General features: G+C 40.1%; 1 protein-coding gene across 9 annotated transcripts in view; it reads left to right on the top strand.

Annotated features, from left to right (window-relative positions):
• Positions 1 to 24650, top strand: part of ATP2C1 (ATPase secretory pathway Ca2+ transporting 1) — a 195254-nt gene that overhangs the window by 28293 nt on the left and 142311 nt on the right. The window contains exons 1-2 of one of the 9 annotated variants that reach the window (XM_077130103.1): positions 21918 to 22016; positions 22754 to 22935. The exons of 5 other annotated variants lie outside the window; for them this stretch is intronic. In XM_077130103.1, the coding sequence (XP_076986218.1) occupies positions 22930 to 22935 (6 nt within the window). In that variant the 5' untranslated portion in view covers positions 21918 to 22016; positions 22754 to 22929. Of the gene's footprint in view, positions 1 to 21855; positions 22017 to 22297; positions 22506 to 22753; positions 22936 to 24650 lie in introns of those variants that run through there. 3 more of the 9 variants (XM_077130102.1, XM_077130099.1, XM_077130104.1) reach the window with 3 other exon arrangements.

Raw genomic sequence — 24650 nt, forward strand, 5'->3', positions numbered from 1 at the left:
GAATATGTCTTATCTTGCTTGCCTGCAGTTTTACTGGTTCCTGAAGGTCAGGAGAGGGGGTTTGGGGATTTTCCAGAGAGCACAGCTGAACCAGGAAAGGGGTGGGGGTGGGGTGGTCTGCTTCCTACAGTATAATGATTCTGTAGTCAAAATCATCCCTTAAATCCTGATTTCTCTGTTACAAATATAATTACAAAAACTCAGAACAAAGAAAAGTTTAACCACTTGGAAAAATAAAATGAGTATTCCTGATACAAATTTAGTGGCTTTTAGATCCTAGGATATGTATTTAATAGGTATTTTGTTGATTATTCAATAGAGCATGTTAAGGAACATGTTTCAATTGCCTATTGAATAATCTTTCTAAGATAAGATTATTCAGTGATTATTTACTCATAAAAAATTTTTCTCATAAGATTATACTCCTATTTTAGCAGGACTTTTCAACTCTGAGAAGATAAACCCAAGGGATTCTAGAATTGCTTCCCCTTGGAGCATGATTTGCCCAGCAATGGTATGCTAAGGTTAAATAAGAACAAGTGAATACATGTAGACAGTGACCAAGGATGTTTTAAAATCAAGTCCTTGTTCATTAATACATTCTTGAATGCCATCAAATGAGCTATGAGCAGAAACCCTAAGCTTAGGAATTAGTGTCCATCAAGGGAAGGGGCCCCAAGCAAGTTGAAAGAGGCAGGAATTTTACAAAACGAAATGATAAACTACAAAATGTAATTTAATAAGCAGGGTGGCTTCCTATATATTCTCTGATGGGGCATTGCGGAAGCATTAAAGAAACTGAAGCTAAGATTGGTATTTGACTCCTGACTTTGACATTGAATAGTTAGAAATTCTTGTGCAAGGACCTTCACCTGCCTGAGTCTTAGCTTTGTCAGTTATAAAAAGCAATTAATGAGACTTAGTCTGCTTAACTCACAGGGTTATTGTGAGAATTAAATTTAATTATGTACATGAAAATGCTATGTCAACAAAAACCCTTAAACAAGTGTGTAGTTTTGGTGGCTGGTCAGTGAAAATTGATTCTCATTCCACTAAAAATAATTTTTAATCTTTAGTCAAATCTACACATTGGCAGCTTTATCTGTCCAAGTACTTTTCCAGGGTTAAATGAACAATTTGATAGTTTAAACTAGGGAAGAATATATGTACATTAAAAAACAAACAAACAAACCAAATGCCCTAGTTTTTGATTGCTCTAAGTCAGAAAATAGAAGTTACAAACTCCACAATAACTATCTTTGCCAAGTTTGTTGAAAGAAATGACTATACCACGCTTTAGAGAGAAGAAAACAATTTCATTACAGTGGCTTTTAGCATGTTAAATAATTGATTTAACATTTTATAATTTGAATATATCATCTTGTACTGAATTCTTTTTACTTTTATTGGAGGAGCCAAAGCTTCAAGCGACTAGTAAACACCAACCCATTTATCCAAAGTAAACTATTTTGTTCTCATTTAATACTCTATTGATTAGGATGCTTCTTAGCTGCAAGTAATAGAAAATGCAACTTGTTTATTATCTCACCTTAAAGGTACTCTAGTGGTCGGACAGCCTCAGTGTATTTATTAGCTTACTTATATATTAAAGGACTTGGCTTCTTTCCATCACAACTCTGCCATCCTTGGTGCTGGCTTTTCCCTGGAGATGTGGGGAGAGAAGCCTAACCCAATGGCTGCCCACTACCAGCCAGGCTTGTTGAATCACTGATTGCTGGGTTCTACTCCCAAAATTTCTGGTTTAGTAGGTCTGGGTGACTGGGAATTTGTCTTTCTAATAAATTCTGAGATGACACTAATACTGCTGGTTCTGGGGCTACACCCTGAGAAACACTTAGTCTAATGATTCTGGAAGGAATGGACACTTGAGGATGGCTCATAATGTTCATTACAAGATATACCTTATCATTTGGAATCTAACAAAGTTCCCTTTACTCTTCTCATAGGGCCTGAAGCTATTTCTAGTTTGTCAGCTTTCCTGTTCACTATTCTAAACTGGGTTGTGCACATTTAGAATACCAGTATTCCTAGTGGTTGAAAGAGCAGTTTCTTAAAAAATGGTTTTACACGCGGCTGTTTGAATTGGGGGCTGGTTGGACAGGTTCAAGCCCCAAATTTGCTGTTCAGCTTATTTATTCTTGGCCTGTAAAACAATTTTTTCTTCTCTTTCCAGACACCCATATTCCTAATCTCCCCAAATATAGAATATTTGGCAATATAAAGTTATTAGTATCTTCTATTACAGGCTACACAAGCATTGTCTATTATAACTAAGAAAGGAAAAATAAAGTTGCTTGAAGGTATATCATAAATGCCTCTAATCTGATTTTCTACCAGCTCTTTTATCTGTAGCCATGAACTTTCTAACCCAAAGGTTTAACAGTTTGCTTATGTTGCAAAAACTCCTTCCTGCCAACATTGTAATTTCCTTTTCTTAATCATTTATCTTGCCAGCAATCTTGCCAAATTATAATTTCCTTTCTCCATCATCTATCTTGCAAAATATCTCTTTGGTATGGGTTCCTATTCTGCTTAGTATGCTAAATAGGAGTAATGGTCTGTTTGCATAATCTTCCAGGGTTAAGCTTCAGGATCCTCATAAAGCCGTGGGCTATTTCTGTAGCGTGTGCTCCCTCTCTAGTTTATTAACTTAATGGCGTTTTTGTATCCTTTTTTCCCTCATTTATTCTCACCATGGGAAGCACAATGGAGAGAGATGATTTTTGCAGGATATTTGGAAGGACATGGGACAAATTCAGGCAAAGATGCAAGCTTTGCAAAAAATTTTGTTTCAGAAAACGGTGGGATAGATATCTTTTAAGCACAAAATGTGCCATTTTGTAGACTCCAAGAAAATGAAGCCTTCCCAAAGCGCTTTCACATTCTGGTGTGCGCAGGGTAAAGAGAGATTGAAACATTTGCTTCTGATGTGAAGTTGAGAAAGCTGAGGGAGGAGGCCTGAGCTATTACTGCAAACTCTGCAGGAAGCCTGCAGAGCATGATATGGAATCTGACCCATAATTTCAACTATTTATGACAACCAAACCATCAGCAAAGCTTTTAAAGGTAGTAGAAGATATTCACTTTTAATTTACGTAGGTATTCTAAGGCCTGTTTTTAATATATAGCCTACTAGCTATCTTGTCCAGGAATTAAGTGCAGATTCCTAGTTCGTAAGGTAACGGCCTAAAAATGTTCTGCAAATTATAGTACTTTTGGCTTTGTCAGGCATTGATATGCATGCTGTTAAAATCTAAAGCTCAGGGTGGGCTACAGTAGCTCAGCAGACAGAGTTCTTGCCTGCCATGCCAGAGACCTGGGTTCAATTCCCAGTACCTGCCCATGCAAAAAAAAAAAAAAAAAAAAAATCTCAAATTCAGTTGAAATTTCCCATGTGCACGAAATCAGCCACCTCAAAGTTGTTATCTTTAAATTTTAAATGGTCTCCTGGACTCAAAAATCTGGATGTGCAATTTCATCTGCTCTGAGCAGTGCTAAATATTTAACACTTCTTTCAGTGATTAGTATTTATTTTCTTTTCGGACCAGATTGTTGTAGCTAATTCCTTGGTGGTTTCAGAGATGTAAGTTTATCTGTTTATTTTATTTTTTTAAATTGCAGTTTTATTTTTAAACCTTTTGAAATCTGCTAACTCTTCTTTGCTTTACGGGAAAGTAGAGCTCAGGTTTTAGTTTGATCAGAGGAAGCAAGTAGAAAGGCAAAATGGTACTATGCTTTCCTCATTCAACAAATATTTACTTAAGATGACCATTTTCCAGATTACACTTCTATTCAATAGGCCCTTATTATGTATTTACTACAGGCAAAAGGTTTTGGGAGCAGAAATGAATTATGCCAATTTGTAAAGTAGAGAGAATGGTATTTTTTAAATGGACACATTTTAATTTCCAAACAAATCTTGGGCTTTATATAATATGAATTATTCCTACTGATCAAAAGTGGGGGGTTCTACCATAAATACTTGGAATCTTGGGTAGGACATGAGATTTTGTTGGTTTGTCCAGAGTGATGCCCTGATGAACCCCAGAATGATTTGATCAGTGAGTGGAAAAGTATTTGCAAAGTCCCCTTTGGGGAATGGTGAGAACAGGGAGAAATTCAACTTCCCCAAGTTGAATTCTTGATATTCACACAAGCAGTGTGGACAACCAAAGCTATAGGCTGAGCCCCCAGTCTTGGGGTTTGTTCATATGAAACTTAACCCCACAAAGGATAGGTCAAGTCTACTTAAAATTTAGGCCTAAGAGTCACCTCCAAGAGAGCCTCTTTTGTTGCTCAGATGGGGCCTCTCTCTCCAGTCAACACAACAAGGAAACTCACCACCCTCCCCCTGTTTACGTGGGACATGAATCCCAGGGGTGTGGACCTTCCTGGCAACGTGGGACAGAAATCCTAGAATGAGCTGAGACTCAGCATCAAGGAATTGAGAAAAACCCTAGAGCGAGCTGAGACTCAGCATCAAGGGATTGAGAAAACCTTCTCGACCAAAAGGGGGAGGATGAAATGAGACAAAATGTCAATGGCTGAGAGATTCCAAACAGAGTTGAGAGGTTATCCCAGAGGTTATTCTTACACATAAAGTAGATATCACCTTGTTATTCAACATGTAATGGAGAGGCTGGAGGGAACTGCCTGAAAATGTTTAGCTGTGTTCCGGTACCCATGTTTCTTGATGACGATTGGATAATGATATAGCTTTCACAATGTGACTGTGTGATTGTGAAAACCTTGTGTTTGATGCTCCTTTTATCTACCAGGTCAACAGATGAATAGAACACATGGAATAAAAATAAATAATAGGGGGAACAAGTGTTAAAATAAATTTAGCTTGAAATGCTAGTGATAAATGAAAGTGAGGGGTAAGTGGTATGGTATGTATAATCTTTTTTTTTCCCTCTGTTATAGTTTTATTTCTTTTTCTGTTGTTTTTTTATTTCTTCTTCTGAATTGATGCAAATGTTCTAAGAAATGATGAATATGTAAGTATGTGATGATATTGAGAATTACTGATTATATACTTAGAACGGAATGATATGTTAATGTTTTTGTTTTTCTTAATTTTTTTAAATAAATAAATAAATAAAAGACAATCTGAAAAAAAAAAATGGGGGGGGTCTGTGCCCAATGTGCTCAAATGACCAATTCCTGAGATGCCGGGGTTTCCCAAAGTTGAGTTTATAGCTAAGCATGAAGCAGGAGATCAGATTGCCTATTGGCCTAAAAATCTGTCTCCCTAGAGGCTAAGGAGTTTAATGTTTTTGTGGATTCAAACAAGGGGAGATGGCATTGTTACCATTATGATAACAAGTATAAGCAGCTACAATTTACAAATGCTAAAACTAAAGCGAACCATCACAAGAACAAACCAGTGGTTAGTACTGAGCTGACTCAAATTTCTCAGTGTGAGGAGTTGCCTTTGTGATTATAAGACTATAAGATTTTAAGACTTTGTGATTATAAGTACAAGGTGGGGCCAGTCCCAAAGTTTTTACAATTTGCAACTCAGTGGGTTTCAGTAATTTCAGGTATTTCCTTTTGGTTCTTCTATAATATATTAGAAAATAAGAAAAAACTCTATATAATGATTCAGTAATTATAAGTCACTGGTTAATTCCTAACTTCTTGGTTACAATTCCTCCCTCTTGTTCGGTCATTCCCCAATCTTAAGGGATATCTTGGCAATGACTGTTCTGACTTCATGCTGCAAAGGGGCATCGACTCTAGGGATTGGGGGAATGGAATTTCTTAGATTGTAGTTGTACACATCCCTTAACTTCAGGTTTTGGCTAGAGAATTAATGTTTTTCTTTTCAGTAACTCTGGTGCAATAAGGATGGGAGAAGAAGCAGAGACAAGTTTTAAAAATAAGTATGCTTGTAATTATTAGTAGTAATATCATTAGTCCTGTTTGTAATGTTGAATGAAACCAAGATCCCATTTCTGTGTGCAGCCAGCTAAATAAGTCAAATATACCAGTGGAGAGGGGGCCAATGTCTGCTGCATTAATTTGACTTTTCATATGTTCTAACATTTCAGTTACGTTATCAGTTTCATCAGGTATGTTAGTACAACATTCAGTTTTTATTACAGCATATGTCCCTCCTTGTGAAGCTGTCAAGACTTCTGAAGCCATTCAGTGAAATGTTTTAGAGTCAATTCACTGTTTAAAAGATATTTATTGTCAGGTCTATCACTTAAAGCTTATTGTTCAATGCTAAATATGACGTCCTCTATGCCTAATGAAGGCAGAAGTACAGCAGCTAGGCGATCATACCCTATGAAATACAGATCAGGCCCATCGAGGTTATTTTTTTGAAAATGAAGGTGTTTATTTTTTTTAAATTGTGAAATATAATATATATACGGAAAAGCAATAAATTTCAAAGTACATCATAAGAATTAGTTCTGGAGCAGATTTCAGAGCTTGGCATGGGTTACAATTTTGCAATTTTACGTTTTTACCTCTAGCTGCCCTAAAGTACTGGAGACAAAAAGAAATATCAATATAATGACTCAGCAATCATAGTCATTTGTTAAACCCTACCTTCTCTGTATAACTCCACCATCACCTTTGATCTTTTTCCCACTCTTTAGGGGTATTTGGGCTATGGCCCTTCTAACTCTTTTGTGTTGGATGGGGCTGTCGATAATATGGGAGAGAGAGAGATGGAACTAGTTGATGTTCTGGAAGGGCTGGGCCCTCTGCATTTCAGGACTTATCTGGTCCAGAGACCCATCTGGAGGTTGTAGGTGTCTGAAAAGTTACCCTGGTGCGTGGAACCTTTGCAGATCCTATCTAATTCCCAAGGCATTCTTTCAGAAGGAATGGTTTTGTCTGGGTCTGCCAAGCCATGATAGGTAGCAATGTCTAACTGAAGCTTGCATAAAAGTGATCTCCAGAGTAGCCTCTCAACTCTTTTTGAGCTCTCTCAGCCACCAATACCTTATTTGTTACACTTCTTTCCCCCCTTTTTGTCAGGATGGCATTGTTAATCCCACAGTGCCAGGGCCAGGCTTATCCCTGACCATTGAGCTTTTAATAAAGGTAGATTTGTTCATAATGGGAAAGTTTTATGAATAATTCTTTGACCCCGGGGAAATCCTAAAATGCATCTGCCTATCCAACCTGGGGGCAACCAGGGTGGTAAATTGGTGCCACTTAACCACTGAGTTCTGTTTGTAGATACCTAGCAAATATCATGTCCATTAAACCATTCTGTCCCAAACCACTTTCCTGTGATATTATAGCTTGGAGACATCTTGTTCTGGAGGCAGCCAGCCCATTTTCATGTATAGAAGGGTGGGAGTGTTTTCATTGTTCTTAACAAGGAGGGGCTTTCTGGCTTAATCTTCTAGATCCAGGTGTTAGCCATACCATACTGTCCCGAAGTTGTGAATGTCCCTCTTTTTCTCTAAAGGTTAAACATTCAGCCTTGTTGTCTAAATGGTTTGCATGTTGAATGGCTCTTTCTATTGTTAAATTATAAGAAAAAGAAATTCGATGTCCCTGGGATTTCTAAATTAACTGGCCATTTCTTCGGATCTGCATTAGTTATGTCTATGTTATCTAGGGTTCATTGTTCTCACATCTTTTTTTTTTTTAAATAACACACAAGAGCTTTATTTATTATTATTACTATTTTACAGATATAAAAACTAAGTCACTTCATGAAAAATGAAATCCATTTGACAATATAGTCAAAGATCTTGAAACAGAAGGTGTCTTACTCATCATTTCCCACCTAATCAACTTACATTATTGCTCTTTTCAAAGAGGTGAAAAATTACCTGTATTAGACATACTGACAATAAACATCATTAACACCATTAAATGATGAGTAGCTCTACATTTCTCTAAATTCTTTGCATTTATTAGTTGGCACTTCAGAGTAAAGATAATTATGGTTTTTGTTAAATTGATACATGGTTTCATATTTCTTTAAGATATTAACTAAAATAGATTTCAGTGTAGCTTCATAGTTCTTTAAGATATTAAGTAAAGCAGATTTTAATCTGGGAAACAGATAATGCTATTTGGTTTTAAACAGAATTGTATTTTAACCATAAAACTAAAGACATAGCAAGAAAATGACATTATCAACTTGAAGGTTGTCTCAAATCTATTTTACCACCTAATCATGACACCCTTAAATTAATTCCAACAGAAAGTTTACAGAATTCATGGATCAACCTGCTAAGCACATCAGGAAATTGCTAATACACTGGATAGTTAGCAAAACAAAGACAGTACAACATCTTATTTGAACTTTTGAGATAAAACAATATAGAAGTGGGACCCCTATGATTTTTTTCTCATGTCGGTAACAAGAGCATTAATACTTTATTTTTGAGCATACTGTAAGGTTTAAAGAATAAAATAAGCAAGAAAGCTCAATAGTTCATTTGAAATAAGAAAGGCTGTGCTATAACTTTTACAGGCATGAAGTTCCTTGAGTTTCAAATAAGTCTGGTCAACCCTCCTTATTCAGCAGGACGACTTCAAATAGGAAAGCTTGCAAACAAGCAGACCTCTACATATGGCTCTTGCATATGACATATGACTTAGATTAAAGTTGTTTATACTTTGAACAGTCACATAAAGACTATAAAGATTGCAGTCATCATCACAAGTTGGTGAGGTTTTTTTGCCTTCTTCCATGATTTCTTCAATCCTCTTTTTTAGTGGATAAACATTTTTCTAAATGGTCTGAAATCTTCCAGGTATAGCTCATTGCCTGGTAAAAGCTGGAGCGCCCATCAGCAGTTAACCATGTGATTTGGCAGCTATGGAGCCTTCTATTGCAGGCTCCAACCAAAATGTGTGCAAATCAGAGAGCAAGGTAAAGTTTTCAAATCTTCTTATTGCATAGAACTGTGGGGCTGCCAACCAGATTTTTTTTTTTTGCATGGGCAGGCACTGGGAATCTAAGCTGGGTCTCTGGCATGGCAGGTGAGAATGCTGCCACTTAGCCAACATCACATTGCCCCAGATTTCTTTTAATATGAAATTTTCAGTTGCCTCTAATGGAGATGATCACTGGCAGTCCACCACCTCGGCTGATGCATGGTGCCTTGAGCAGGCAGCACAGGAAGAAGGCCTGGTCCAAGTGGTGGCTGCCAGGTTGCAGGAAGGACGTGAGCCAGGCGCGCCGGTCATGGAGCACCCAGATGTCAGATGCGCAGTCCAGGTGCGCACACAGGTGCAGGAAGTGGCGAGGGTCAAGGACTGGGTGTGCCTGTCTACCAGGCCAGGAGGCACCTGTAATAGGAGATGTTGTAAATTGATGAGATTTAAATTTGTTTAAAAGGTGGGAGAGTACCCTTGGAAAGGAGTCTAGGGGGACCCATGTGTAATGAGACCAAGGTTCTGTGCACTGCAGAGTTGAAGAGATGGGAAGGCTTGCAGTTCCCCAATATGAACTGTGGGCTGGCTAAGCTACATAGATCTAGACTCTTTAGGGCACAGTCAACAATGGACAGATTGAGGTGGTGGTCAGTGTAATTTAAAAGGCCTTTTAAGGCATGTTTGGATAGGATGAGAGATACAAGGAATAGTAGAGCACAAAATATATAGAGAGAGCTCACTATACTTAACTCTTGCTTTTTTAGTAAGAGTTTTAATTTGTCTAGTGATTGACAGCTGTAGGATTCTTTCTGGTCAGGAGGATCTGCAGGATCCTGGCTGGGAGCTTGACCCTGGACAGGTGAATCCAACTGGAGATTCTACTGATTTTAACTGCTGTGGGAGTAAAAAGAATTACAAAGTGAAGTCCATCCCATTCGGGTTCTAGCTAGGAGCCAGGCCTGCTTTCTGGCCAGGTTTTGATTAATGCTGGGCCCTCAGGTTTTATCTTAGAAATGGGTATATCTGGCTCTGGGGCAGGGAGAAATTGGGTCCCTATGTCCTGTATAAATTTTTGTGTGATTCCTAGGGAAGTGAAGTACTTGGTTAGATTATGGATTTTTGGTTAGATTATGGATTTCTGGATCTAACACTAAATCCTGGTTTAAAAAGGGTCTCCCATTTATTATTTCAAAAGGGCTCAGCTAGAGGGGGTCCTTTGGTGCTAAGTGCGTTCTGAGGAGGGCCAAGGGAAGATTTGGTAACCATGGTCTATGAGTCTCTTGATAAAGCTTTGTTAATGTTTGTTTTAAGGTGCAGTTGGCTCTTCCTACTTTCCTGGAGGATTGTAGTCTCCTGGCACAATGGAGGTGATATTTTATGCCCAAAGCCATTGCTACCCCTTGAGTTATGGTGGTTAACAAAGGCCAGCCCATTGTTCCTTTGGATAGAAACAGGCAACCCTAATTCTGGGAGAATTTCTTTAAGAAGCAGCTTAGGGAGTGTCTTAGCTGTAGGAAAGGCTTCTAGGCACCATCTAAAGGTATCTAAAGACTAGAAGGTATTTGAATCCTTGACAGGTGACATATGGGTAAAGTTGACCTGCCAGTCTTCTCCTGGTACATTCTTCACCACCGAACTGGGGGTATTAGGGCTGGTGGTCAGACAAGGTAGCTAGAATTTGGGTTGTTAATGGTACACAAAGCACAACTTTGAGTAACCTTTTTAATGGTTTTGGCCCAATTTTTCCCTTCACATACTTTTGTGCTATGATGGTGAGAGCTTGGTGGAGGCCTTGGAGAACTTTCCACTGAACTTCACTAGGCAGGAAACATTTTCCCCTCTTCTATAAACCATCCATTTGCTTCACAGGTACACCCTGATCTCTTTGCTAGTTTCTCTTCTCTTGGGTATAAACAGCAGTAATAGGGGGAGAGAGAGAGGTCAGGGACTTTGCTAGCACAGAGATTGGGTCCTACATGGCCGCCTTAGCGCCTCTGCCTACTCTGTTATTTCCTTTGGTCACCAGAGACTTGGACTTTTGGTGCCTTTGACAGTGAATTACTGCCATCTCCTGGGAGAGCAATACAGCTTCCAGCAGGTTGAGAATTTCCTGACTGTGCTTGACAGGAGATTTATTATGAGCGAGCAGCCCTCTTTCCCTTAGCTGAACGTGCATACAACACAAGGAAGGCATACTTAGAGTCAAGTGTAGAGATTAACTTTCTCCCCAGTTGCTAATGTTAACCGCCTAGTGAGAGCTATGAGTTCAGCTTTTTGGGCCAAGGTCCCAGGGGGTGGAGGCTTTGTTTCTATAATTTCCTGCAGGGAGACAATAGCATATCCTGCCTTTCTAACTCCTTCTTTCATGAAACTGCTTCCATCCATGAAACATCCTAACTCCAGGTTAACTAGGAGATGGTTTTGTAGGTCTGGCCTGCAAGAATAATTCTGAACTAGTGTTTCTGTGCTTGTGTGCTCAAGGGGTGCACTTCCCTGATCTGGGCTTACAGGCAACAGGGTAGCTGGATTCAGAGTGATACAGACTTGGATTTGAACCTCTGGCATGTCCAAGAGCTGGGCTTGATATTTTAGGGGTCTATTGTTTGAAAGTCACTGATGTCCCCATGCTTCCAGAATGTCTCTTAACTTGGTGGGGGTATACACTGTTAGAGCTTGTCCTCACGTCAACTTTATGACTTGTTCTATAAGGCAGTGGCTCCTACTGATCTGAGGCAGGGCAGCCATCCCTGGGCTGTGGTATCTGATGACTTTGAAAAGTATGTCACATGTCTGGGAAAGTTTCCAAGCTTTTACACTAAGACTCCTAATGCTGCCCCTTTCTTCTCAATTATATATAGATAAAGGGGAATATCTAAGTTTGGCAGGCCCAGGGCAGGCAGGCTGGTAAGAGCATCCTTGAGGGCTGTGAAGGCAGTAGCCTGCTCAGCTTTCCATTCTACAGGGGCACTATCTGGTCCCCTGATGGCTTCATACAGAGGCCATGCAATTTCTCCAAATCAAGGTATTTGGATCCTGGAAAATCCTGCCACCCCCAGGAATGCTCTTAATTGTTTCTTTGTCTCAGGGGTTAGCACAGAGAGCATAGCCTGGACTCTCTCAGATGACAAGGAGCACACTTCCCTGGGGTGGGGCAAACCCAAGGGATTTTTTTCAAGGCGGTTTGAGCTTTAGAAGGTGAAAATCAGAACCCTGGTTCAGCTAAGAAATTACGGGTGGGAACAATGTATATGAGGAAGGCTCCCTAGTAGAACTACTATTAATAAGTCATCCATGTGCTGAAGAAGGGAGCTAGATTCTAAACACAGAAGGGTGATATCCTATGCTAGTACATTCCCAAAAAGATGAGGACTGTTCCTGAACTCTTGGGGTAGGACTATCATGTGATCTGGGTTGGGATTGTGTTTTCAGACCCGTACCACTCAAAGGCAAAAAGAAACGAAAAACCTGGGTCTAAAGGTATACAGAAGAATCCATCTTTTAAATCAAGAACTGAATACCACATGGTGGGGCTTGGGATTTTATTGAGGAGGGTGTAAGGGTTAGCTACAATATGGTGGAGGGGAATGACAAACTGTTTTATGGCTCTATGATCTTGCACTAACCAGTAGGTCCCATTTGGCTTTTTAAGGTACAGAATGGGGGTGTTACAAGAGGACTTACAGGGGATGAGGAGTCCTGCCTTTAAGAAATTTTGGATGAGACATTGGATACCTTCTGCTTAAGTCCTTCTGCTTAAGAGGCTACTGTCTTTTTATGGGAAATGGTAAATTCTTTTTGTACTGGATTACAATAGGAGGGATGTGAATTGCATTCCCAGGCAGCTCTGTTTCCCAGACTTTGGGGTTTACTTGACTTTGGGGTTTACTTGACTTTTTAACTCTGAGGGGAGAAACTCTAGAGAGCTTTCAGTCCCAATACCATCATACTTAAAGCCACGATATTTTCAATGGGGCTTTCAGGTTCTTGCTTTGGCAGACAGCCTATTATTTGGATTTGGGTACTTAATGCCTTTAGTGTATCCCTTCCTAGTAGTGAGGAGGGGCACTGTGGTATTATTCAAAATGGATGACTTAGAAGAATACTACTAACTTGGTAGGGGAGATACACTCCTGGGGTCAAGGCTCGAGTCTGAGACTTCCCATCTACTCCTATTATGGATAGGTCTTTGCGGAGAGAGGGCTGGAGTGAGAGGTTAAGACAGAATATGTGGCTCCTGTATCAATTAAAAATTATCAGTCTTACCTGCCATGTCAAATATCACCCAGGGCGCAATGGGATTGATGTTCTTCAGCAAGATCCACATGGAACCATTGGCCCTGGGCCCCTTCAGCCCAGTTTGGGGCAATCAACAGGACCTTTGTTTCCCCTTGAGGGCTCAGGCCCAGTGTCCAGCCTTCCTGTATCACAGATGTCCAGGGGATCTCCCCATCCTCAGGGCTCCTTCCGCCCTGGGGGCATTTCTGCTTTTAGTGCCACAGCTCTCCACATTGATGACAAGTTCTGGGCATCTTCTGCCCAGAGTGGCTCTGAGGTGGCTGCTTACCCTTTATAGCTGGACCCTTGCTTTATTCCTGTCCTCCTCTGCACTCCTGTCCTGGTTATTAAAGACAGAAAAGGCATTAGTCAGAAAAGGCATAGCCGTTTGGGGCCCTGAGGACATCGTTTGCAGTTTTCTCCTTGTGTCTGAGGCTGAATGGCCTATAAAGTTGATCTGTAGCACGATTTGCCCTTCCTCAGAGTCTGGATCTACATTGGTATATGTTTTAGTTTGCTAAAGCTGTTGGAATGCAATATACCAGAAATGGATTGGCTTTTATAAAGGGAATTTATTATGTTACAAGTTTACCATTATAAGGCCATAAAAATGTTCAAACTAAGACATTCAGAAAAAGATACCTTGACTTCAGAGAAAGGCCGAATGACGTCCGGGTTTCCTCTGTCACATGGGAAGGCTACTGGTCCTTTCTTAGCTTCTCTGGGGCAACTCTAGATTTTTTCTCTTAGCTTCTTTTGGCTCTCTGCAGCTTCTGGCTTGCTTAACATCTCATGGAAAGGCACATGGGGTGACATCTGCTGGGTTATGGTCCCTGTCTAACATCTGCCAGCTCTCCCAACTCCTGGCATTTCCTAGGGTTTCTGCATTTCCAAACGTCTGCATCCTAGCTTTCACTGTATTGGCCATACAAGGGTCTCTGTCAGCACTCCAAGAAACTACAAATGTCTGCATCTATGTCAATTCTGAATTATCTCTCCATGAGCTCTTTTATGGACTCCCATAACTAATTAAGAGCCACAATGAAGGGGAAATCAAAAGTTCACACCCATAATTAGGTGGGTCATAGACCCATGGCAAGTAATTTAATCAAAAGATCATACCCAAAATTGGATGTGCCACATCTCCGTCGGAACAATCTAATCAAGGTTTCACCCCAAACAGTAAGTCTGCCATGACAAGATTGGATTAGGAAAAAAGATATGGCTTTTCTGGGGTACATAACAATTTCAAACCAGCACAGTATACTTTTTCATAGCTTCCACTAGTCTCCCTTGAAACAAAGCAGGATTTTCCTTGTCTTCTTAAATTATTCTCTGAAGTATGTTGTAATTTACAGGCTTCACAATATATTTTTTTCATACTCTCTATTAAGCAAGAAATCATATGGTCTCTTACATCAAGATCTTGCCGTCCTCCTTGAGAGTTCCAGCCGGGATCTGTATTTGGGACAGCCTTGGCCCCCACCCTATACTGTGTGGACTATTCCCCATGCAACTTGTTTGGTGTCCTTGGGCTTCTGCCCAGATCCTTCATTTATCCTCGGGAGTACAGCAAGTAGAAAGAATGACTTGGACATCCCTCCAGGTGAACTCATAGGTTTGGATCAGGTTTTTTATTTCCTGCAGAAACTTGGAGGGATCCTTAGAAGGTTTTCCTAATTGTTTCTTACACTGTGCTAAGTCATTTATAGAAAAAGGGACATAGACCTTTATAGTTCCCATCTCCCCATTGGCCACTTCCCAGAAAGGGTACATTTCATTTACTTCTAAATCCTTCTTTTCCTTCTCTGGGGGTAGAAGGGGAGGTAGTCCCTTCACTGCGAGTATATCCTGCCAGACTTGAATAAGAAGTGGGTGGGGTGGGTTTGGAAGCCTTTTCCTTTAAAGGGGAAATGTCTATGAGGGCATCAGGTCTGGTAGGCTCAGGGTCTGGGCCTGGGGGGATCATCCCTGAGCCTATGTGGGGTTTTAAGTTTTGGGATTTGGGCTGACAATGGGTCATCTAATATATCTGCTTCCTTCTTTGCCTCAGATGAGAAGGATACATCTTTTAACTTCCCTTTGAGATAACATATTTAAAAGTCCTCCTATGGTCTTGTTGATATAGAGCCATGCAAAGCTGGACATATGAGATTTCAGACCACTTTCATCCCTTTTGCAAAAAAGATCTAATTGGAGGAAGGCATTAAAGCCAAAAGTGCCATTTTGAGGTCATTCTTTTCCTCCTTCTGATTTATTCTGAGGCCAAGCAACATTAAAATAAGAGATCAGCTCTCTCTTTTTTAGTTCAATGGTAAGCAGGTCATTCCAACTTTTCAGGATTCAGCCCGGGAGGCTATCAATCAGGATGCTTCTCTTGTAAAGAAAGAGCCATGGGGATACTCACTAACTGAGGCCGTGTGTGCAGGGTTTCTCATGTGTCCTTTAGCTCAGGGAATTTTTGTCCTAGGGAGTGTGCAGTTGTATATTAACTCCTCTGGAGCTAGAGAGGAACCAGGGACCACTGCTTTGATGCCCTATTCTATCCTGCCTCACTTATATCAGGAAAACTCCAAGTAATATAAAGGTCAAATTTAAATTTCTGACATTCTCTGAACTTTCTGGATCTATATCAGTATACTGCTGCTAAGTAGTATAAATTATTTCAAGGAAAGCTGAGGTACTTTCCTTTGGTCCTTGTCTTACTTTGATCATCTTTTGTAAGTTTATAGATTTATTTAGGGACCCCTTTTGTAGACCCACAATAATGCTTTAATTTTGCCCAGTCACCTGCATCATTTGGATTCCCTTCAAGATTCTTACTGGTACTGCTAAATTTGCTGCAGCATACACTGGGTTGCCAGTATTTTCTCCTTGTTTATTATTTGCTTTCTGCTTTGCCTTTTCTATTACCATTCTCTATACTTCTCCTATTATCAAGGCACTTAACAAGGCCTGGATAGTCCCCAATTTGGGTTATAGGTTGCAAATATCAAAGCAACAAAGCTTTCAATTTTTTTTTGTCTAAAATAATTGGTTTTATTTTTTCTAGTTATATAAATCCAATGTGCAGAATGGAGTATGCACATGCAAATTATCTTAGGCCTTCCTGTTTTTCTACTCCCGTTGGTACTTACTGCAGGGGTAGAAGTTTTGCTGCAGGGTAGCCCTAGCCAAATTGAGTACTCTGGCAGGCATGCGAGGGCAGATCATTTCTATTTCATATGCTTTTATCTTTGGTAAAGGGGAGAAAAGGAGGCAGAGGGGGAGGAGGAAAAGGTAGGGAACTTCCTCCTTTCCTGATCTATTGACTTGGTTATAGGGTGGAGGTGGAGCAGATGAAGGTATTAATAAAGGTTCTATTGGATCTTCTGGATTTGAATCAGGGAGGACATTTTCTTTTCTCTGCCAGTATTTACAGGTAAAATTTTACATTTTCTTATTAACATTCATTGCTGAGAGAGACAAAGGATTGGATGTACATCATCTCATCCCATTCTGATCTTTTTTGCAGAACAACTCTAACTGTAATACAATGTTCTTTTTTATAGAGCCATCCTTAGGCCATTTTTCTCCTAATTCTAGATTATATTGAGGCCAGACTGTGTTACAGAAATAAACTTTTTGTTTGGTTGTGTGTTTTTCATGGGCTAGCAACTAAAATCTTCCCAATTTTTCAAAACACAGCTCAAAGAGCTACATTCAGGAATGCTATTAGTATTAGAATTTCCCATTTTAAAGAATTTTAGTAATCAGTAATCAATTAGGAACACTTGAACAATAAATGTAGCAATGCACCAACTACCAATTAAACAGATACTTGACACTATGTATTTAAGTAACATGCCAATTAACAATTAAATATACATTAAATGCTTCCTTAATTTCATTAAATACCAATTAATTGCTGCCAGGGTAGAAGAAAACTGAGTTGCTGAGCCTCTAGACTAAAAGGGTCTAGTGGCTGCAAAAGCCTCAATGACTGTGCTTTCCTGTCCTGTTGGGGTTCCAGAATTTGGGGCAGGTGGACTCCTTACTTCTTAAGGACATTGTCCCATCTGGGTTGCCAAATTGATATCGATTAAAAATGGGAGGTTCTTTGCCCAATGCACTCAAATGACCAATTCCTGAGACAATGGGGTTTCAAAGAAAAGAGTTTATTGCTGTGTGCAAAGCAGGAGATCTGATGGTCTATGGGCCTAAAAATCTGTCTCCCCAAGTCTAAGCGGTTTAAGGTTTTTGTGGATTCAAACAAAGGGAGATGGAGTTGCTACTATTACAATAGCAAGTATAAGTAGCTACAAGGAATGGAGCTATGCTAGAACTAAGCTAGCTATTAAAGAACAAGACAATGGTTAGTTCTGAGTTTTATGGTTAACATTAGGGGGTTGTCTTTGTGATTATAAAACTCTAAAGTTATAAAACAGGAGCAAGTCAACGGTTAGTTCTGAGCTGACTCTAAGTTCCTTCATTAACATTTGGGGGTTGCCTTTGTGTTAGACTATAAGGGGTACAAAGCATAGCCACTTCTTAGGTTTCTACAACTTTCAATTGAGTAGGTTTCAAAATTTCAGATATTTTCTTTTGGTTCTTCTATATTATACTAGAAATGAAGAAAAAAAATTTATATAATGATTCAGTTATCATAATCATTTGTTAGCTTCTAACTTCTTGGTTACATTATTGAATGACTGTTTTCCAGTGAAATAATGAGGTCTAGAGTTAATTCACACACCCACCTTGCTCTTCTGCCTTCCTTTTTTGATCCTTAACTGCAGCCCACCCCATCCTTTCCAGCCATGCAGAAGAATGTAATCTGATTGGTGGTACATACCAAAGATGTCAACTATCATCACAGGGTGAAATCTGTTGAATGGGGAAAATGTTATACTTAAACTTTTTTTCAGACTAAAAATTAAAAGAGTACACTTAAAATTTTCCATTTCAGTTACTTCTGCTGTTTCATTAAATATTTCGTGTGTAGGTTGCTAGTCAGTGTGGAAGAGGATATGGATTTCAGTGGGATGAAATGTTTGCAGATGCTTGGGGATCTATGTGCTATTAAAATCAACCAATCACAGGAATCAAATATTTGAGCCCATTCTGATTTTACTCTTGCTTCCAACTTTTATTCTTCTAGCATTGTTAAAACATGAAACTAGTTAGATTTATAGCAGTTTGGCATGCGGTTGCTGGACACTGATTTCATATGATACTTCTTGCATTGATTACATTTCCCCAAACTTGATGCTTTGCATGACCTTTATAAGTAGAACAATACTTCTGTTGTTTGGTTATGGATTAGCTTCTAAAAATAAAGGGTTATATCTTTATATGCTTTTAAAATGCCCACTTAAAAAATAACTTCATTTCTGTAGGTAGTTAAGATCCAGTAACATCTAGCATTTAAAATAGTATTAAAACAGCCTTTAAATAAGCCATTAATCGAGGAAAAATTATAAAATAACCTTTTCCAAGTTAGTTTTCAAATTTGAAAAGGCCACGGATTCCATTTCCATCCGGATTTATAACAATGTAAGCTATCAAATTTGATATTGAAAATAAGATGCCTCACATTCTTTCTGGAATAAGGCACAGTTTAATTAAAATTAGAACATCATGACCTTTCTTCCTCAATTTCCTCCATTTGTAATATTTCCCTTAAGCAGATATGCCTGATAAATTTCTCCTGCAATGATCTTTTTGCATCAGATATATTTAATTGTGTAGGTTAAAGATTCTTTAAAAAATTTTTTTAAATTATAGAAATTATAGGTTTACAGAAAAATCATGTAAAAATACAGTGTTCCCATATACCCTCTATTGTTGACATTTTGCATTAATGTGGTGCCTTTGTTACAGTTTATGTAAGAATATTAAAATTGTACTATTAACTATAGTCCATAGTTTACATTAGGTGTATTTTTCCCATATACCACCCTATTATTAACACCTTGCATTAGTGTAGCATTTGTTATAATTCATAAAATAACATTTGTATACTTGTACTATTAGTTATAGTCCATCATTTACAATAGGGCTTACTGTGTTATCTATGATTTATGTTTTAATTTTTATTCTTGTAACATACATATAACGTAAAGTTTCCTTTTTAACCACATTCATAATTCAGTGCTGTTAATTATACTCATAATATTGTGCTACCATCACCACCACCCATTTCCAACTTTACAATCAATCTAAATAGAAACTCCTTATGAATTAAACATTAACTCCCCATTCTCTACCCCCACCCAGCCTGTGGTAACCTATATTCTAAGTCTATGAGTTTGCTTATTCTAATTATTTTATGTCAATGAGATCATACAATCTCCTAGAAAGGATTCTTAAGGCATTGATTCTAAGGAAGAAATAGGAGGAAACTTGTATATAATATATTTCGTTGCCATCAATTTTATTATAGCTAGTTAAAATCTCACACTTTTGCTTGTTTCTCTGTACGATAGTCCTATACTCCTACAGTGCTCATAATTTACCTCTCTAATTTTGTTGTCGCATCAGATCCTTCTAACAATCTTTTGAGGGAAAGGTGGGTAGTTATTATTCATAAAAAAATATATATTTGTAATTCATATATGGTTTAGTCTCCTTCTTAATATGATTAGGAGGTGTTTTATATTGCAACACAACACTGTCTCATGGCGGGTTAACTGGTCTGAGGAGGGACTGCTGGGATAAGAAAGTACATTTCTGAAACCTGTGGTTCAAGCATTCCCGATTGCTCTGGTTTGAATAGTGTTAGTAGATGCTATTGTTCATATATACAGGAAGTAGATGTTGGTTCTACTGATAACGGTTAGTTTGGCCTGGATGGTGTTCAGGCACAGAACTCAGGATCACTCTGTAGAAAAAGCTGATGAGGTTCAAGGAAGTGGTAGAAACAGCTCTATGATTAAGGTTCTTTGCACTCCCAAGCCTAGAAATTTGTGAGATGACTGACAGTGGATTAAAAATTAAGTATATATCAATTCCTCTGGGTAAATCTGGTTCTATCCTGTTTGTTTCTTGGCTTAGTAATAGGAGCTATGACTTTTAGAATTTAGGCAACAAAAATAGTAAAATTTCAGTGAAAACTACCTAGGTATAAGCCATGGAACTATAAATTTGGGGGTAAGTTAATTATGGATTCAATATTAATATTGGGGTATTGCGGTGCACAATAGATTACTTCTAAAAGTAGTCTTAGATAAAATATTTGAGCTAATTAAATCAATCTAACAGTTAATTTGTACAGTGAAATTACCCTCTCTTTTGTAAATCCCATGTTAATAGCAAATATTGTTTATATGCTGTACATTTCCAACCTTAGATGCTTTCTTTTGCTTATTATTATTATTTAGAGCAAAGGCTTTGTTTCTAACATGATACTGTGGACATTAAGACGTGGGACCAATAAGTAGTAACGAATAATTGTTACAAATAGACTACACATTGATGAAGAGATGGAACATTGTTGTACAATTCATAGGCATATAATGCCATTGTCCAGACATAAATCACTAAACATGCAAACCAGAAGTAGGCCAAAAACAGTAACTCAAACTAGAAATCAATTCATCTTGGTTTTTATAGTTTCATCTTTGAAATTTAAAAGTGACCTCTCTCCCTAAAAAATCTCATTTCTTATAAGGAAGGTATATCTAGAAAACCGTCTAGGATTTTTGATCCTATACCAGTTCCACTTCTTTGGAACCAAACCTAGGCAAACAGGCAACCTGCCCAGTTGTTTGATGTTGAACTTGTAGTTAGAGAGAACTTAGATGTTACAGAACCTGAGATCAGGGTAACTTTTTTTTTTTTTGTATGGTGTGTGACGGGGTCACATTTCATTATTTTTCCGTATGTGTATTGTGTTATTGCAGCATCACTTTTTGAATTTTTGTTTTTTTGGGGGAAGTGCATGGGCCTGGAATCCAAATGGGTCTCCCACATGACAGGCAGGAATTCTATCACTGAATTACCCTTGCACCCCCCAGGGGTTACTTTATAGTGGGTATAAGTTGATGGAGAAAAATACCTCTAACATATAAGGAAATTCTTTTTTGAACAGCCTAGAGTTCTTTGAAGGAGGCACACGAACTAGACATGCCATCTAGTGGATGTAGATGTGAGAGACTGCGGGTCAGTGTCTGTAATGTCTGGCTCACGAAGGTTTATTCAAGTCAATCATGCCTTAAAGAACACTTTATAGGGGTCTGGGTGAGGTGCTGAGCAAGTTTCAATTTCACGTGGCAAAAGGCATAACGACCGAAGGTAATGCCCATTCAGCTTCGATCTCTGAATACTTGGTTTCTAGCGGCTGTTCTAGTCTCTCCCCGGTTTTATACACTTGAAACCAAAGAAAAAGGTCAAGAATTCCTCCCTGGAGCTCTTTGAGGCTAATTCATGCCTTCTCATTAGGCACGGACACTGAAGCAGCCCCCTGACAAGGATAGGATTTTAGAAAATCGCTGCGTAAGGAGCTGTTCTTTGCAGGAAGAACCAAGCAGCCAGAAGAGGGGTCTGCAAGTGAGGGTGCAAGGGTCGGGAGGTGTTCGCAGTCCCTTAGGTAATGGTAGGAACTGGGGCGATCTCCGCACTCGCCCTCTTCCCTCGGTAGCCTCCGCGTCGCCTACCGAATTGTGACGGCCGCCCCGACGAGAAGGGCGTTCCCTGTCGCCTTTGATGAGGGCGCTCAAACGCCTCGGGGACAGCGGCCATGCCAGCGCCGGCCCGCTCGACCCAACCTCGCGGCCGCCTCATGGGAACGCATGGCCGACGAGGAGGGCGGGCGGGTCTCGAGCCCTGGCGCCCCGCGGGTGTGTAGGAACCGGCAGGTCCAGTCCCGGGGATCGGTGAGGAGCCGCCTGCAGACCAGGACTGGGCTGGGAACGGTCTCCCACCCGGCGAACGCCCCTAGTCTGCGGCTTCACACCCGACTCAGGGCCCGCCACCAGGCCCACCTTTCACTTCCGCCGTCCCCGCCCGCGCGTGAGGCTGCGCGTGCGCGCGCGCGGCTCGCAGCGGAAGTAGGAGCGACAAAGCTCCGTCGGCGACGAGACCCGGAGTGCGGGACACGCCGGGGCGGCGGGAGGCGGGGAGGGGCGGAACGTAGGAGGCGGACGTGGGGTGGGGTGGAGGCGGAGGCCGAGGCCGAGGCCGAGGCGAAGGCGGGAGCAGGAGAGCGCGGTCGCGCGGAGCCGGCTGGGCCGAGCGTGACCGGCCCCCTCACCTCCCTTTCCCTTCCCCGCCCGCTGTTTCTTCGCTCTGCGAGCTTGCGCCGCCACCCCGCGAGCCGCTCCTCTTCGTCCCAGGTGCGCGGGGTGCTCCCGCGAGCCCCGCGGGTGAGTCCCCGCAACCCGCAGGAGGGGCACCTGGGATTACCTCTTGCCTCCCATTTCCAGAAACTTCCAGGTCTTGAGGGAAGGGGGTGTCTGGATGCCCTGTCTTGGGGGGGGGTGTCTCGAGGGCGCCGCCCCACAGGCGTGAACTCGGGGGGCCGTGGGGGGCCGAGGGGGCGAGCGCAAGATGCCAGGGTCTCCCTTCTCGTCCTCCCTCTCGTCAGCGCCGCTTCTCCTGGTTTCTCTTGCAGATGCTGCTGCTGGGGGTGGTGGGAGCAGCCGTGGGACGCGTGGCCGGGAGCGGGGGTGACAGCCTGGGATTCCGGGGGCTTGTCTTCCTTGTACGTCTCTCGTCCTTATTACCTCTGTGGCCGCGGCTGACACTAAAGACTTTTTAGCATCAACCCAAGTACAGTTTCGATGGAAAATGAAGGTAAAGGCCCCTGGCAGACGGGTTCAAACGCGGAGTTGAGGGTGTGGTGGTTTTGCTTTTAAGTTGCCTTTCTTTTTCCACCTTTTATTTTCGTGATTTTATTTTTTCCTTTGCATGCGAAGTGTCCAAGGATTTACTTTCTTTTGGGTATTTAGCTCATATTTTGGTAACATGGGGGCATTTTGTGGAGTAAGATTCAATAGTGACTTTCATGTTTTTTTTTTTTTTTTAGCTTGGGAAATGGAAGGGAAGTTTTCATCTCAGATGGCATCTATGAATGTTTAAACTGTTATTTGAAAGGAATCACCGAGGGGAAGTGGAAATGGGGGTGGGGTGGGGCTGGGCTGCATTTCTGTATATTTGCATATTTAGCTTTGGTGTGGTATGCGACTTAATTCATCTATAGGAAAGAAACCGATTTTACCTGATTGCCAGATTTGAAAAAAAAATCTCATTGCCCCCCAGTTTACAATTTAAGAAATGAGAGATCCCATTAAAAATAACTCTGAGTTTAATTAAATATTATCAGGTGACTTCTTTTTTAATGTTCCACCCTATTTCAAAACATCTTTTAGGAGATTGACAGTGGAACCTGTTTGCCCACTATATGCTATGGACGTATTAGATTATCATGCGCTTGATTCCTTCAACCTCATTAAAATATTTAATATTTTTTATACAGCACCGGTTATTTTTAAAGAGTTGAACAACCCGGAATAAACAATCTTTCTCCTGAAACAATCATACCATGCTTATTTTCGTGGGACTGACTTCTTTCTTCTTGTGTGATAACCTTCTTCTTTTTTTTTTTTTTTTTTAACTTTTTCGCTGGACTACAATATTATGCTATAAAAGATGCTTATACATTACAGATTTTCATCTTGTTTCTTTTGGTTTTTAAAATCTGTCCCTGGTACAAAGGAGTTGCAGTGAGCTAGCTGGCTGTTTTCTCCGTTGTTTTTCTGTTGTTGAAAATGTAAGCTTGATTGACCTAAGTAGAAGTAATAATTTAAAAATAGAGTTTCCTTATAAATGCGTCAGTCTGGTTTGTTATCTGAGACCCTTAGGATGTGTAGGAAATATAATGACAGCACGATTATATTGCCCAATTTTATTCTGGAGGGATAATTGGTGGGAGACATTTTCTAAAATTCTAGCATCTAACTGCAGAGAAGTGAAAAACTGCAATTGGGTCTTTAGAAACAGCAATTCAAAGCAGTAATAGTTTTGTCTGCTCATATGGAAAATCACTTTTCTGAGGCTTTTTGTCTTTTATAGATTTTAAAAAGGCAAATCTGTTCTGTACAAGTGACAAAGGATATTAAATGCATTCATGCACTGTTTCTTGGTAGTTGCATCCTAAATAACATCTAAAACCTATTGCATGTTGGTGAGGTTCTGCTGTCAGAATTTGAGGGTAGCCTAAAGTAGGTGGATTCTTAGATGTGGCTTTTAGTTCTTGATTACTTACATAGAAGAGCTTGACTAATAAAGCTGACACATTATCATTTGAGGTGGGAGGGAGTAGTTGTGAGACAGGAGTGAAGTGCATGCTTCAGTCTGTATTTTATGGCCAAGTATGATTGATTTGGTCTCAGTAAAAGATTACACATTTCTTAAAGACTTGTGGGATTTTCTGCGTCATTATTCGTGGTCATCAAGAGGTAATTTTTGTCAGTTTCTTACTGTTTTTGAGAACCCCTGCAAAGAAAATT

The sequence above is a fragment of the Tamandua tetradactyla genome, chromosome 15, assembly GCF_023851605.1.
Source record: "Tamandua tetradactyla isolate mTamTet1 chromosome 15, mTamTet1.pri, whole genome shotgun sequence".
In the NCBI taxonomy this organism is placed as follows: domain Eukaryota; kingdom Metazoa; phylum Chordata; class Mammalia; order Pilosa; family Myrmecophagidae; genus Tamandua; species Tamandua tetradactyla.